General features: G+C 38.3%; 2 protein-coding genes across 3 annotated transcripts; both read right to left on the reverse strand.

Annotated features, from left to right (window-relative positions):
- Positions 1-462: 462 nt before the first annotated feature.
- LOC113719165 (uncharacterized) lies at positions 463-5,891 on the reverse strand. The gene is made up of 7 exons (XM_027244274.2): positions 5,348-5,891; positions 4,644-4,955; positions 3,548-3,756; positions 3,378-3,426; positions 3,192-3,281; positions 2,960-3,022; positions 463-2,685 (listed from the first exon to the last, which is right to left on the reverse strand). The coding sequence occupies exons 1-7, from the start codon at positions 5,513-5,515 to the stop codon at positions 889-891; spliced, it is 2,688 nt and encodes an 895-aa protein (XP_027100075.1). The 5' UTR covers positions 5,516-5,891; the 3' UTR covers positions 463-888.
- A 7,223-nt stretch (positions 5,892-13,114) lies between these two features.
- Positions 13,115-16,787, reverse strand: LOC113719174 (uncharacterized). Of its 2 annotated transcripts, none has more exons than XM_027244283.2 (9): positions 16,560-16,787; positions 16,322-16,387; positions 15,867-16,178; positions 15,465-15,717; positions 15,254-15,311; positions 14,389-14,475; positions 14,146-14,280; positions 13,900-14,035; positions 13,115-13,476 (listed from the first exon to the last, which is right to left on the reverse strand). In XM_027244283.2, exons 1-9 carry the CDS (start codon positions 16,643-16,645, stop codon positions 13,218-13,220), a joined length of 1,392 nt encoding a protein of 463 aa, XP_027100084.2. In that variant the 5' UTR covers positions 16,646-16,787; the 3' UTR covers positions 13,115-13,217. The 2 variants fall into 2 exon arrangements, with proteins under 2 accessions (XP_027100084.2, XP_027100092.2); XM_027244291.2 differs by having other exon boundaries at positions 16,322-16,435; positions 16,560-16,739.

Genomic DNA, 16,787 nt, shown 5'->3' on the forward strand with positions numbered 1-16,787 from the left:
TTATGTATCAAAATCTATTGTTTAATATATTGGATCATATTTGAATCATAGGTTTGAAAAAATCCAATATGATCCAACCCAAGATTAACCCAATCTAAAGTTGGACGGGTTAGGTATAACTTATTTATTTAAATGAAAATTCAACATTAATCCGTCCAAAATCCACCCAACCTGCTCTTGTCAGGCATAATTACCAGTTTGCAGACTCGGGGATTGATAACTGCAAACTCGGGGATCGATAACTTGGGTGCTGTTGCTCGTAACGCTAAGTTTGTTTGTTACCCAAGCAAACTAACGTCACTCAAGCACGTGCGCACGTGCACACACAAAAACATCTTTGCATGTCTGTTTGCAGTGTCACAATCGTTTTTCCAGAGATACAACTTTCACACGACATAGCAGATCCTACAACTGAATCTAAGCCAGAACCATATACCAAGGAATACGCATTGAATGCTGAGATTGCGCGCGCAACAAGTAAGCTACCCAAATTCATTTCACAAAAAGAAAATCTTTAAAATGAGGTTCCAATTTGCCTATACAATTCAGAAAATCACCATGTTTGTTACTTGCCAAATACACTTCAGCTGCACCCCACTACAAGGTTTGAGGCAAAATTGCAAGCAACTGAGAACATGATACACTCTCTTGGAACTTAAAAAGGGGCAAGAAAATGTACCTATAATAACCCAAACATGCAAAATCTGATTGAAGAACTCACTCGCTCCCCAAAAAAAACTGTTACCATGTATCATTGAAATGCTGCATAAAATGCCCTAGATATCTGTATAGAATCCCAGCACATATCATATCAAAAGGAAATTAATCATAGATTCAGTTCTCCACAACTAAATTTCAACTGAATCATCAGCAGCTACCTCCTTTTCATTATTTCTTCGGCTGTCTTGAAGTCATTGTAAAAAGCTTCTGTCCACCACCGTCACGCCAAACACCCCGACCAGGCACACCTTCAGTAAAATGATTTTGCCCTCCTGAAGCAGCCTCAGACAAATCTGGATCTGGATCTTGATCAGAATTTGGATTTTTAAGGTCCAAAATTGCTGCTGCAGAGCCATCGCCTAAGCGGATCCTGTGGAACTTTGATGTTTTCTTCCGTTGTTTACTTCTTCCATCTTTTTCCACTTTTTTTTGAATAGATCCAGACAAGTCAGTTTGGCCCTTGAGAATAGCAGATTCACCAGTTGAAGATAGTTGTCCTTGAGATTCATCAACTGCTATTTTTGATTTTCCCTTGGCAGCTCGATAACCATCCTTTGATAACACTTCAACTTCTTCTGAAGGCTTGTAGCTTGACTGAAGTTCCCTTACTGTACTGATGATGCTGTCAGCTAAATTATCCTTTGCAGTATTATTTCCAGCATCGACAGCCTTATCTTTTCCTTTCTTTGAACGATTAACGTCTTTGGGATGGAAGGCACTTCTTCTGTTCTCTTTTGTGGAATCACTTGCCATATTAGTATTGTATGTCTCAATCAACTCTTTCTGCTTGCGAGTATCTGGACAGAGTTGAGCCAACTCAACAAGAAGATGTGACAAGCCAAACTGCTCCACATATACAAGATATGTCTCTGCATCTATTAAGCCTTGACGATATTCTGCAGATAAGTCTTTGAAAGCAGAGAATTTGTCCTGATTGAAGTCCAAAGCAACGCGTATCCTTTCCACTAAAGATTTGTTTGCACTATGAATATCTTCTACATTGGTGATGACTTGGCTACCAGTGGGCAACTTCCCTACCTGCGTGGCCGAAACTGGAGGAAAATCAGTAGCTAGAGAGTCAAAAGCTCCACTATGAACAAGGTTTGGTGCTGACGCTGAATAACTAATTTTACCGGAGCTGCCCCTATTCTTTGATGAATATGTGTCACTAGCCATTGGAGGTCGAGCCATAAGAGAGCTTGAATAGGTAGATAATGAAGGTCCATTTTCTGTGGCTGGCTTACTTTGGCCTATGGAAGATGATGATCCAGAGGAATTATTTAATGTAGGCCAAACTTGCTGAGCTGGTGATTGCGAATAAGAATGAGAATATGATGAATCATGACTGGATGAAGGTCGTGCCTGAACAGGATTAGAAGAGCTGGACAATGCACGACCATCATCTGCAGCCAGCTTATTAAGGCCAGAACTAGAGGCTAACCCAGGTGCAGTATTTGGAGTAAGCTGTGGAGAAACTGCTGCTGATACAGGTTTACTCCGTGCCATTGGCCAAGCTGGTGATGACCTTGGAAAGCTTGGTTTTGTTAAGTTCTTAACCCGTAGATGGGCTGCCATACTTTTCTTCATTGAAGCATCTTGTTGCGACTTCAGCTGACTGCTACCAGGAGCCATGGGAAGGGGAGGAAATGAAGACTCTTCAAGTGGTGCATTCCCAGAGTTCTGCGACAAGGCCTCACGATATCGGGAAGATTGCTCAGAATCTGTCGTAGCTAATGATTCTAGAGGTGAAATAAGTGGATCAACATCACTTATTTCTCCTGAAGCAGATGCCCTCCCGCTGGACGATGTAGCATTTGGAATTCTGCCATCCAAATTAGATGCTTCGAGACTGGCTTGGATGGCCAAAGAGAGGTCAGTTTCAGAAGTATCACGCCGAAATGTACGCCCCCTTCCACGACGATTCTCCTGTTCATTACTCCGTCGATATCGAAAACTAGTTGGCAACTGCATGACAGATCAGTATTGCACAGTCAAAAGACAAAGTAATAAATAAAGATGCAAATGACTGAATTTATAACAGAATAGCTGTAAAAACATCAATGTGGTAACAGTATATGCTGATTGCCAAACACCATCAAACAAACAAGAAGAAAAAAGTGCTTTATTCTACATGTCTCACACCTCTTTTTCATTCTCTATGTCCATTTTTCTTCCTACCCGAACCTCCAGTGCTGTGAACAAAACATGTTACTAAAAAGTCATGATTACAGAAATATACCTGAAGTGCAGCATTACGCTTGGAACGAGACATACGTCCTCCATGCTCTAATGTGTTGTGCCTCTGGAGTTGGAACAAGATAGAGATAAAGATTGAGGACCAAATGCAAAACTCTTAGCAACCTCGCACTACTTGAAAAGCATGTGAGACAGCTGAGTGCTCATGTGTATTTGTGCTAGTGTATTTACAAACAAGTACACTTCACATTCTTGTCTGTGTTTAAAAATCTGACCTTCAGTTCAGCTTCAGATTGAAAGACAATAAATTTTTTAGCAAGGCAGGCTTCATCCTCACACAAGAAATGATCCCGACGGAAATGGATCTGTTAAAGAAAAGAAAGAAACATTAATTTACAATCTAGACTCAAAAAAAATCTGGACATACCAAAGACTCCATGAGCAAATACAAATTCTCTAACCTCCAAATCATCGTAATTCTTGTAGTATTCATATTGTCCAGGATGCTGCCTGTGTAGATCAGGGCAATTATTACCCAACTAATCATGTGATTGTGATTCTCCTTGTGAGGGGAAGGGGGCAAGGGAGAAGGGAGAGGGAGAGGGAGAGAGAGAGAGAAGGTAATGATTACCTTTGACAAATATGACAGGTATAGTGTTCAGTAGACATGTGTGAATACAACTCATTATCTCCATAGAACGGAGTTCGACAGAATTCACACATTGGATGCCCCATGAATCCACCTCTTTCACTTTCACTTCCATCCACCTCAGAATCACCAGTGCTTATATGCTGATCCAGTTGTGCTCTAGTATATAGTTTTTGCTCACAAATAAACACCTGCCATAATAACAAAGAAGCTAATATAAGTATCATCATGTTATTAACAGATATTTTGGAGCAATGTGGGTCCCAACTACTTAAAAAAATGTTTCAACAGGTTTTATGCAAATGATTCTAACATTAATGCAATCCACCTGATATAGATCCACACGTATTACAAAAGAAGAATCATCCTAGACTTTCATTAGGAACCTTCTTGTATAGACAAGGAAGCAAATTTTTGGGTACTGATAAATGAACAGACAGAAGGGCAACCCTTCCATAGACCGAAGATCAAACTTAGGTGCTCATCCATCCGATCACTGTCCTAGCTCTTGAATTTTTATCAGGAAGCAACCAAAACCAGAAAAGCTCAAGTTATTGGCATTTTTTGACTTGGCAAGTTGCAATCAAAGCTTTTCATCTGTTATGTTTGTGCATTAACTACTAACAGCAATTGATTGACTCACATGTTAAAAAAAAAAAAAAAGAATTAAGGCTTCCATGAGTGGTATATGCATCTACATACATACCAAGGAGATCAGTCTGTGGAGAGGTAAATGAGATTATGTATTAGATTCCACGTACCAGATCCGTGGTTTCCTTATAATATACTATACAACTGCATCCACAATCAGACAAGTAGTGGCAAAATGCAATCACAGAATTAGGATAACTGAAGCAGTTAAATCAGTTAGCTAAGATGAGGCAGAACATTAACTTAACATCAAGCTGGATGAAAGTGTCCAGCATTTCAGAGGAAGGTCCAATATTCAACTCTAAATCGGCTGACTATTGTTGCAAAATCTAGACCTAAATGTCCCATTACACAGGTAATTCAAGCGGGAAGTATGCAACAGGGAACATAAAATAAATTAGACAAAAAAAAGGAGTGATGGACCTACCTTCCTTCCTTCTAAACACAAGCTGCACATAACCAACCTATGCTGGTGAAACAGATGGCCCTTAAGCTGTTCAATACTGCGAAATCTAGGCCTTCTCCTGGATGCGTCATTGTTGGGCAACTCGTCCAACATTTTGGCATCACAGACGCTGCAAGAAAGCCTGCACATGGCCTTGATCATCTTATAGTGGTCCACATCATCGAAGAAAGCCTGGGTGTCCTCGTGGTACCAAAAGGAGCCAAGTCGACCCTCCTTCGGTTCAGAAGGAAAGGCTGAAAAGTCGCTGATCATCCGAGTATAATCTCCCAAAGCCTGGGAAGGGGGGAAGATGGGGAGGAGAAGGTTGTAAGTAAGAAGGGGCGGGCAGCGAGAATGAGGGAGGTGTGGGTTGGTAAGAGAAGGGAAAGGAGTGAGGGTATAATTTAGGAACCTACCAGTATGTATTCTGAGATTGCTGGCAATTAGCAGTTAGAGAAAAGAAGGAGAAACATTACTGATTAAAGGACCGGTTCAATTTTCTTTTATTTATATTAATTCAAGAAATAAGCAACAAAAATGGGGAGGGTCCAGAAACCCCGAAGAAAACTGTGAGTATAAAATCTAATGTAATTAGGGATGAGAATAAAGTAGACGGCGGGCCAAAAATGATGCAGCTTAGTATCTATTTGAACTTTCCCAGTGTAAACTGAAAGAAGAAGGCTGACCTTGGTGACGAAGATGAAATCGGAGGTGGTCTTGCAAATACAGCAGCGGCGATCGTGGCAGATGAAGCGCAGGCGAACAACGCAGGTCGAGCACACATCCTTGTGTCCGCATGCTCCGTAGGCCACCCATTCCAGGCTCTCGGCGCACACTGCACAGCTGTCGTCCATCCTTCTTATATCTCAATAATACACTACTATTCGTTGCTCTTAATCCTCCCTCTCTTCTTCTCTTCTCTTCTCTTTTGCGCTCTTCCTCTTCTTCTCTATGCGGAAGGGAAGCGAAGCGAAAGCGGAGAGGGAAGGAAAGCGAGGGGGAGACCGTGGATTTGGGGTCTGGAATCTCACACCGATCACGAGGATTGTCCTAAAGACTACTAGTATTATTATTCTGGAACAAAGAAAGAAGATTGACTTTTAGGGTTTCTCCGTATTCCCCTATTAGATCATGAAATTATACACAGCTATCTATCTGTACGAGGTCGGTAAGTAGAACTCGAGAAGAAGAACCTGCCTGCCTGCCTGCCTCCCTCCCCTTAATTGCCTAATTCCCTCCTGCTGGCTGCTGGTGTCTTGACCATTTTTTTTTTCCTCTTTTTTTTGTTTTGCCCAATTCGTGCAAAGACTTAGGTTGTGTTGGGATTGCATTTTCCGTCATTTTTCATGGAAAAATTACTGTAGCGATTTGATATATGTGAGAAAAAAAGGTAATAGGAAAATGTGATTACGGAAAACGACAATATTTTCCGACGAAAACAAGCAATCCAAGCATGGCCTTACTTTCTTTTTTCTTTTCCGAAGGAGCAAAGACATACTTACCATCGCGTATCCTCAAATAATAATAATTATTATTATAACTAGTTGGAATGGCATACTCCATCATAAGTGTGTTTGGACAGCCAATTATTTGGCCAAATATATTTACTGACATCACCATTACAATTTCCAATACACCTTTTTATCTTCCCAATTACTTTTTTATCTCACATACATCACATCACAAAAAGTGCTACAGTAAAAATATTTCAAATAACTTACAATCCAAATTGTTATTCTTATTCTTCTTAGATATCTTATCTTTCTTAAGAGGATAAAGGGTCACGATACCCCTCAAGTTTAAATACCTTCACATATAATTCCTCTCTATTGTGTAATTCATAATCGTGCAAAATACCAATAGTGCCCTCATTTAAAATATCACTCAATTCCGACGCAAAGAGCAGGAGTTGAGGCTGATTTCAATTTTATAGAGAGATAGAAGCTCTAATTTTGTATTATATCATATAATCTGCCGCAGCAATTGTTGTCTTCCACACATCTGATTTCAATTCTACAAGGTTGAGATATCTCAAGCGTCGACGGAAGGCAGTAATGAATCGAGTGAAGATGGTGACGAGACAATCTCCAAATCTGAAAAATTAGTAGTTTTTTTTTTCCAAACGATAAAAGATTTCATTACTTGAAAACAGAAAATCCCAAGTTTGGAGCAAAGGCCCCTACATCCTTTTTGGCTATACTAATTAGCCAACTTGGAAAAGACTCCTTCCAAGCAATCTCAGAAACTAACTTTAAGGCAAACTTTGCCAACTGATGGGATACATTATTCCCTTCTCTTTTGACAAACGAGAATAGGCAAGAACTAAAGTCCTTGCTAAGTGCAATAATATCAAAAAGGACAGCACCTCTGCTAAATGGTTCCGTCTCTGATCTGATCCACGATTCTCTTGCAATCAGTCTGAATAATAATGTTCCTCCAACCATTCTTCTTGGCCAAAACTAGAGCTTTCCGGATTGCTCTTGCCTCCTCAACAATTGGAACACCCCTCATGTCTTCACACCCAGCCCAAGCTCCTCTTAACTTCCCTTCCATGCATCTAGCCTCAACTCCCCAACTGGCTTTTGCACCAATTTGTTTGATAGCTGCATCAGTATTTAAGCATATAACATTTTCTGGACCCATCCTTTTTCAACTCCCCTACCCCTTTCTTCATCCTCAATCTTCACTGTGGAAACATTCTGGAATTCTAGTCATTCCTGAACAGCCTTATTAATTGTCATGCCTGGACATCTCCCCTCCCTATTAAATTGAATGAAATTCCTGGACTTCCAAATCTGCCAAAGCATATTAATGGTTAGCTCAATGTGTTCCCTCCCCTCCTTTCTAGCCTGTGCTTCCATCAGACTGCCCCACCAATGCCAGAAGTTATATTTATATTCATTCAGCCCCTCTCAACTAATTGGAGCAGCCTTCCAAATCAGTTCCGCATGCTTACAGAAAAAGAACATATGCTCAAGAGTTTCTGTCCCTTCTCCACAGCAGCAACACCTATCATTTCCTTGTCCAATCTATCTCCTAATTGTTTCATTCACTGGCAAGATTCTCTGAAGACATTTCCACACAAAGTGTTTCGGCTTGTGTTTTACGTTCAAGCCCCATAACAATTTCCACACCCCTGACTTAACTTCATTCCTACTACTACTCCCTTGTTGCTGGCATTCCCCCCTTTTTTTCCTCTGCAACTCTTTAGCCACCACATAGCTAGCCTTCACAATGTACTCCCCTGATTTAGAAAAACTCCATATTAGCCTGTCCTTACCACCACACTTACTAATTGGAATATCAATTATTTTTTGACAATCCTCCTTTAATCTTTACTTTGGAATATCAATTACTTTTTGAGATTCCATCACTTTAATCTTTACTTTTAGCCTGTTTGGAACCTGAGTTTTTTGGAAGTTTGTCTAAAACTTTACTGTAGTGCACTGTAGAAGTTTTTAAAAAAATTTTGTAGAAGTTTTTGTAAAGTAAAAAAATTTTTTTGTAGATGTTTTTGTAAGATGTAAAATTTTGTAGAAATTTTTGTAAGGTGAAAAACTTTTTTTTCCTTTTCTTTTTTTTTTTCTCTTTCTTTTTCTTTCTTTCCTTTTTCTTTTCTTTCCTCTCTTTTTCTTCTTCTTTTCTTTCCTCTTTTCTTTTCTTCTTCCCCTTCCCCCTTCCTCGTTACCTCCCAGCAGCAACCCCCTTTCCCCCTTCCCCCGTCCCGCCCACTGCGCTGCCTTTCCCCCTTCCCCCACCCACTGTCCTCTGCCCTGCCCTTCCCCCGCCACCCCTCTGCACTTCCTTTCCCCTGCCCACTGCCCTCCCTTTCCCCCTTTCCCCGCCCACTACCCTCTGTCCTGCCCTTCCCCCGCCACCCCTCTGCCCACCCTTTCCCCTTCTCCTCTCCTCTGGCCTTCCCCTGCAGCCCAGCCGCACCAGATGCTCTAGCAGGCCCAGGCTCGCGACCAGACGCAGCCCAGGCTCGCAACCCAGCCGCAACGCGCGTGCAGGATGGGGGACGAAACGGCGGTGGTGGTCGGCACCGGCGGTGGTGGTGGGTTGGGATAGGGGAGGAAGAAGGAAAAAAGGGAAGGGAATTTTTTTTGGTGTGTTTTGGATATTTTGAGGTGTGTAGTTAAAAAATTTTGAGAAGTTTTTTAGAATTCCTGTAGCAAAAGTTGTTAAAAAACTAGTAGGTAAAAAAACTTGTCCAAAAAATTAGCTTCCAAACAGGCCCTTTGTTTTCACGGTAACATTGCTTATATTGGAACCTCAGGCCCCTCAATCAACCACCAAAGTTTTGAGAGTTCGATATACTCGATTTCTTATCTGGATACTGTCTCTTCATTCCCATATCTAATTTTTAGATAAAAAAATTCACTACAAAGTACTTTAACTAGACATGGAGGGGAAATATGGAATTCAAAAAGAGAGAGAGAAAAAATTGAATGTATCTGCTTCACAGCCAATTTTCAGATAAAATCCAAAAAAGTTCCTAAAGTACAAAGGGGTTATATGAGGGTTTTTTTAGGTAATGGGGGAATATCATGATCGAACCCCAAATCACAAGTACGTCTTCATATTTTACTCTTCTTAAAAGCATAATGAAAGAACTATAGGTGTCTATTTTCCTCTACTACTCTTTAAGTCATACTATAATCTAATGGCATACTTTATGTTTCTATACTAAGTCAATCAAGTTATTTCTTACCCCTCTGCCCAAAGCAAACAAAAAAAAAAAAATTTATGATAAAAAGGCAAAAAAAAAAAAAGAAGGAGCAAAAGATGATTATGTTAGGATTTAACTTGATAATCCTTTTCTGTCATCGAGAATATAGATGATAACTGCTAAGTGATTATACTACATATGTGCTATTCATTAAGATTTAGGCTCTGCTTGATAGATCAGTTTTTTACCAAGTTTTTGTTATACAAATTTTTAAACAATTTTGTCTATAGTAACATCTAAAAGTACCAAAAATTTAAAGCGCACCCAAAAACATGCACTTATTTTTCACTTCTACCTCCACTCTACCATTTCACCTACTATCTCCTTTTTTTTTTTTCTCTCCTCTCATCTTTCCTCTTTTTCTTCTTTCTCCTTCCCTCATCATCTTCTTATTTTTTCTCCTTCTTTCCTACCATCACCCATTTTCTCCTCTTTTTTTTTTCCCTTCCATTCTCTCATCTGCCCACTTCTCCTCCCTCCCCCACGACCTTTGCTCTCTTCTCCTGCTTTAATCTAAACTAGATTTGGTCAAGATCGGGCCATGAGAAAAGAGCGGGAGTCACAGGAATGAGGGAGGAAAGAAAGGAGGACAAAAAGAGGGAAAATGAAGTAAGAAAGTAAAAAATGAAAAAATAATATTAGTCACTGTTTTTTTTTTTTTTTGTGAAAACTAAACTAAAAATGGAATCTGCGTGAAAATTTGTATACTTTTAGTAAATTTTGGTGAAAGGAGGAGGTGGCAGCCAATGATAGTCGGCATAGTACCATCAACAGAAACTCTATAGCTATTGCTATATAAGCAAAGAAGAAGAAGATAAGAGGAAAGAATGATGGGAAAAAAGAAAAAGAAAAGGAAAAAGAAAAGAAAGTTTTTCAAATTTTCTATTTCAAATTTTCTAAACCTAAATACACAAAAGTATTTCTATAAATTCTTCTGTATGTTACAGTAAAATTTTATACACATACTCCGCAAAATACACATTCCAAATGAACCTAATTCTACAAAAAATTGTGCTATAAAAAATAATTAGCCTATTGTATCTCGATTTTACTGCTTAATTAGTTATATTGGCAAAATATTTTGTATTTTTCATAAATTGATCATACTAGCAATTATTATGGTTCAACTAGCTTTTATACTACAAATGTGAGTGTACTGTAAAAAAGGTTGTTTTACAATACTAAATCTCAAGATTTTGATACCGTTCATTGAAAAAAGTATTTCAATAATTGAGAAGTTGTTCATTTCTCATTTTGGCAATATAATCTTTTTATACTCATGAAATTATTCATCGTTTTTGCACTAGAAATCTTTTTTCACTAATTGTTGTGCGAAAAGGATGTATACAGTGATCAAGAAAATATTTAGCACTGTCAAATAGCAAACATGCACTATAATTCTACAAAAACTGCTCTACAGCAAATAAGTGAATTTTTGTTTCTCGATTTAGTTGTTGAATTAGTTGTACTCATAAAATTTTTACATGTTTCTATAAATTGATTGCTCAAAAATAGCAATTACGATGATTCACTTAACTTCTACACTACAAATATAAGTGTACTATCAAAAGATAGTTTTGTGGTGCCAAATCTCAAGATTTTGGTACTGTTCATCAAGAAAAGTATTTACATAAATGAAAAATTGTTCCTTCCTTATTTTGATAACATAATATTTTGTGCTCATGAAATTATTCCCAATTTTCGCACTTGAAATCTTTTTTCTCTAATTGTTGTGCAAAAAGAATGCATACGTCAAGTTGCAAACATGCACTGTGGCACTACTTGGGAGACCAATTTTTTGCCTAGTTTTTATTATACAAGTTTTTAAATAATTTTGTATATATTTACCTCTAAAAATATCTCAAAATTTTTAAAATACACACTTTTTGCCTCTTTTCCGTCATATTCTTCTCCTCCTTTCTCTCTCTCGCCGCCATCCTCTTTCTCCCCTCTTTTTTTCCTTCTCTTCGGTTGACCACCAACAATGGCACCGTTCGCTAAAACTCCATAGTTGTTATTGTGTGAGCAAAGGAGGAAGAAGAAGAGAGAAAAGGAAGGATAAAAAATTAAAAGGAAAAAAAGGAAAGTTTTTCAATTCTTTAAACCTCAATGGACACAAATTTTATAATAAGTTAAAATAAAATTTTAAATAAATATCCAAAAAACACACTTTCCAAAAGGAACTTAATTTTGATGAGGGAATACCAATAGATAATTCGATAGAAATTAGCAAAGATCTTACCTTAAAAAAAAAAAAGTACCGATACTTGAACATAGAATTTGTGTAGGCCACTAACTAATTAATGCAAAACTTAAATACAATAGATTTCTGGGGTCAATCCACGAGACCACCACTCTCATTTTTTAGTTTTCCAGTAGTGCATAACATATCATAGCCCAAACCCTTATGTGTTAATTATCTTTTTTTTTTTTTTTTTTGTTTAGGTTCTTATAATGATCATCATCACTTCATGGTCTAGAGCTAGGAAAAAAAACACATTATTTCATCTTAAGGGATTTTTGCGGCACTGAGTGAGTCTTTTTTCATTATGACCATTTCTACATTGTTCTTAAGGTGACGTTTATAGGGATAATTTCAAAAACCTCCCTCAATCAGAAACCTCCCCCAAAGTTTTTGATATTTCATTTAGTACCCTCAAAATTCCAAAAATTACACTTACCTCTATTGATTTGACATTTTAATAATCAAACCTTAAAATAAGGTTATATATGATCGGTTAGATGAATATTAGGTGCATTAACAGTGATCCTATAGGCATTCATTAGAAAAATTCAAAGTTTAATTTATTCTTTTAAACAATTGTAAAGTAATTTGACATAATTTATTCTTTTTTTTTTTGTCCTGTGAAAATCTTTCCAAGTTTCACAACATTTTATTGATATAAATTAGAGGTGCAAACGAGTCAAATCGATCCCGAACAGTGTTATGCTTGAGCACAACTCGATTGAGTTTAAAATTCAACATATGAAATTCAATTCACTAAGATCTTTGAAATGCTCGAATTCAACTTGATTGGAGTCGAGCAAACTCGAGCTCGAGCCCAATCGAGCTCAAACTTGAGTTCGACATATTGAGATCGATTAAAAAGGAGGCATTTTGGAAATTTACAAGAACTCAATACCTTTATATGTAATTTACTATACACCAATAAATAAATAAATATATATATATATATATATATATATATATATATATATATATATATATATATATATATATATATATATAATACATACTGCTCGATAACGCTCGACGAGCAATCGAGCTTAACTAAAAATGATTGATTTCAACAAAGAAATCAGAATTAAATCACTAACCCTTAATCGCAGGTAAACCTCAAAAGCCGGTAACTCTTGAGGCCACCCAAAGAACTAATAATCTAACCCCAAACCCCCCCCCCCTCCCAATTAACTAAAAATGATTGATACTCAGCTCGTTTGAGTAAACGAGCCGATCAAGATCGACTCAAACTCGATTAATACTGAGCTGAGTCAATCGTTTGATCGATTAACTCGCAAATCGCTCAGTTCGTTTGCACCCCTAATTCAAATGCATTTTACGATGAAAACAAAATAAAAATAAAAGGTACTTCAAACTTTTTGCGTAGATGAACTGCGCAGCCATCATCAAGGAAATTGCACACAGCCATCATCAAGGAACTCCGGAGGGAAAGGGGAAGAAAGAGGAGGAAATAGTCGGTTTGAAGAATTGTCTGATGCTTTTTAAAAATCATCTGATACGTTGATCTGATGAAGTTCCCTGATTCACAGTCTGTTGTCTCTGGGTTTTGGAGGCAAAGAATTTATTTAACAGCAACAGAATCATCATATAATCCATTGCTCTGCCTAGCAATCAGTAAATGGTTTTCAGGAGAGATACCGGGTGGAACATACTTTACAACTTGAGAGTGTAATCCACGCTCCTTGAGCCACATCAATCTTCCAGCATCAATGATATCCTTACACATGAATCCCACCACTGCCCTCTCCACAGCGCTCATATTCCTAACAACGTCTCCCACTCCAGACTGACTTAATTCTGCTCCAATCTCTTCCTTCTCACTGTTTAAAAAAAAAAAAAAAAGATCAAAGAAGCTTGTTAAAACAGAAACAACACATCAATTCCATCCACGAGAGGAAAAGAAGAGGTGCGTCATTAACAGAATATTTGGAAAGATGATAAATAAAAAAGCTATATCATGATGTAACTATCAAACAAGCAGTACGCTCCAAGTATGCGTAAAAGATACATATTTCATCAAACTGCAAAGTCAGCAATACATGATGGGAAGGCATATTAAGATATGTAGTAACATATTATTTTTAGTATGATATTTCATTTACGCTCATCCCCATTGAATTAAGAGTGGATCTGTAGGTGTTTTGAATGAAACCATTGCATCCACACCTCCCATTCCACCAGACAATCCATAGTGCAAAAAAAGAATAGGAAACAAACAAATAACAAAAAGTTTCATTCTGTACTTGAGACATAGATTCGGCGAGCTGTCAACGACAAAAATGTCTGATCCATGGTCTGCATCAACTGCCCAGCTAGTAAGCCATGTCATTGCATGGAAATCTTCCTTGGTCAAACCGAGATTCAATATGTAGTTCTTATCTGCAATACAATCCAGCTCTGATCTCATGAAAAACTAATCAAGCCAAATAAGTGCAGATCGTGTAGAAACAATGCTCCATTTATTTGTAGAGAAGGGCCAAAGAAATTACTTATGTAGTGTTTCCACTGACAAAGATGATGACAGCACGTAGCTATAGCGAGACCTCTGAGGAAACAACTGGCTTTCAACTGATCAGCATGATTTTGAGCACTTTGTTCCAATATGCAACACTTCAACGTCATATCTTTCCCACCACAAAAAAAAAAGGATGAGTAGAAAAGGAAAGTGGTACTTAAGAGGTAAAATGACCAGAGTCATCAAAATTCCAAGTTCCAATTGCAACGTTTATTACCTGTTGCCGGCCCACAAAGATGTTTACCAATTGCCAAATAAGGAACCCCTTGCAAAGACTCGACAGCATTCAAGTTCAAATCTTCAACTGCAAAAGTAAGTATTATGTGATAGGGAACTAGAATGCTTGAAATTTTAAGTGGAAAAAAAATGCATACCTTAATTTTAGAGACTTGTAACAATAAATTTTTAGTGGAAAGTACACGACTTTCTATGTTCCATTAAACTAGGAAGAGAAATATAAGGAAAACAAATACAAAGCATAAACTTCTTGGAATCAGACATGTTTGTAATTGAGATATTGACAACACTCATGGGAAATTAAAAAAAAAAAAAAAAAAAAGAGTCTCCTGGCGAGAGGAGCCACTATTGTCGTCACTCATCCTAAATGGAAAATTCGATATCATTTCAAAGAATAGAGAAATTTTTTTTAAAAAAGAAAAGATTCACCAATCCATAAGCATTCCTAATTCCTCCATGCCAAATATAACAAAACATAAGTAGGGAGAAGGCAACTGATTTCAAAGTGAAGCAATATACTGATAGTTTCATCCTATACAGGCAAAGCTTGTTTCGTTTACAAAAGCAACTGATTGATGGCAACCGTTCAGAAACAATATGACAACTTATGCAGCAACAGGAGGGAAATCATTGGTCTTAGCAAAAATATACTCACACTATTGTCAACTCAGCATGAACCAGCAGTATAAGGAGACAAAGCAATAAAAGACAAAAAAGACAAAGCAGCAAACAAGAGTTGTAAAAGGTTGATGTGGGAAAAGCAGAACAAATGGGAGAAAGTTATATGAAATGTGAGAGAGAGAGAGGGATGAAAAATTGAACAACAGCATTGCAAAGAACCTTACTATCGATCCTCAAGCGCTCCAACATCAGGTTCTCTATTTGTCTCAAACTTCGATCAGCCTAAAAGTAGCAAAGATCACTAAAAGTAGGTGAAATGAGCGTCAAACTAATAAGGAGGTGAAATGAGCTAGTGAAGCTTGAGAATAACATGAGCTGGGAAAAAAATCTAAATTACTGTTATTATTTTCTATAGGGGACGGACAGGTGATTGACCTTAAGCTTGTAGGACTTGCGCTCAACCAAAAGCACTTTTTTAATCCCGTAGCAGTCAGCAAGCAATTGGGTCAGGTAACCCCTCCCAGCTCCAAATTCCACGACAGCAGGAACATCAACATCGCTGCGGTCTAGAGTCGTCGCATCAATTACAGCATCCTCTACACCAGACTTGCGCAACAGTCCAAATTCTTCCAGGTTACCAAGGATGGAGGCCTGCTGCAAAACATGTTTCTCTTGGAAGGGTAACTTCCTACAATCGAAAAAAGAGCACTCCACCCAGCAGTAGGGTAAAGAAATAAGTACAAGGAGCAACTTTATTCGTTTATGCTAGTACTATTTATTCATGTATTTGTTTAATTTTTTCATTTGGGAGAGTCAAAAGGGGGGGGGGGGTTGTACCGATCGATTTGTCTACGAGTAGACCAAACAGCACAAGCTTGAGGAATCTTGAAAGAATCTTGAATGCGGGTATTATCGGAGAGGGATGCATGAATGCTCTTGATTTTGCGGATCAAGTCACAGAATTCAGGGACAGTCTTGTTGTAGACAGCTCGTCTCTTCATATGTGAAGCAGTAGCAGTATGATCTTCATCGATGCCTCCGCCGGCATTGATGCCCTTTTGGTAATAGGGTTGGAGGGAGAGAGACTGAGCTTGTTTGAGGGAAGGGCATCTGGTAAGGTGATTTTCAAGATTATGCTGGAGTACGGAGCTACGAGGGAGGGAGGAAGGAAGAGGGAGGAAAAAACAATAACAGAATCAGGAAAACACAACACAGGTAGAGTCGACGGATAAAATGAAAGTAATAAAAGTACTGAATGAGAAGCTAAAAGATAGTATTGGTTAAGAGTTTACTGAGAAGGGTCAAGGGGGCATTGAATCCATTGGTGATTGGACCTTTGCGTGTGGTTGCCGCAGAAACTGAATCAGAGCCACCAGAGATAATGGTCGTGTTACTTGCTAGTATTACTGATGAATGGAGTATCTATTAAGAGTAGACAAAAAGGCTTTGCAAGTAGGAGAAGAAGGAAAAAAGAAAAAGAAAATACTGCTACCAAAGAGAGAGAGAGAGAGAGAGAGAGAGAGAGCTTACGAGGAATTAGGGAGAGGAGCATTGGCACAGAGTCTATTCTTCTTTGGGAGCCGAAACTGGCAGCGCTCACTCTTCAAATCCACCATCAATCATCAAAGGGCAAGGCTACCATCATGTTTGTGTTTTGGATACTACTATTTATGTTTGTCCGCTCCTCTTATTGCTTTTCAAATGCACCATTCTCCGGCGGCGGCGGTCCCGGGAGGGTTTGGTGTGTGTTGCAGCATC

The sequence above is a fragment of the Coffea arabica genome, chromosome 1e, assembly GCF_036785885.1.
Source record: "Coffea arabica cultivar ET-39 chromosome 1e, Coffea Arabica ET-39 HiFi, whole genome shotgun sequence".
Taxonomy (NCBI): domain Eukaryota; kingdom Viridiplantae; phylum Streptophyta; class Magnoliopsida; order Gentianales; family Rubiaceae; genus Coffea; species Coffea arabica.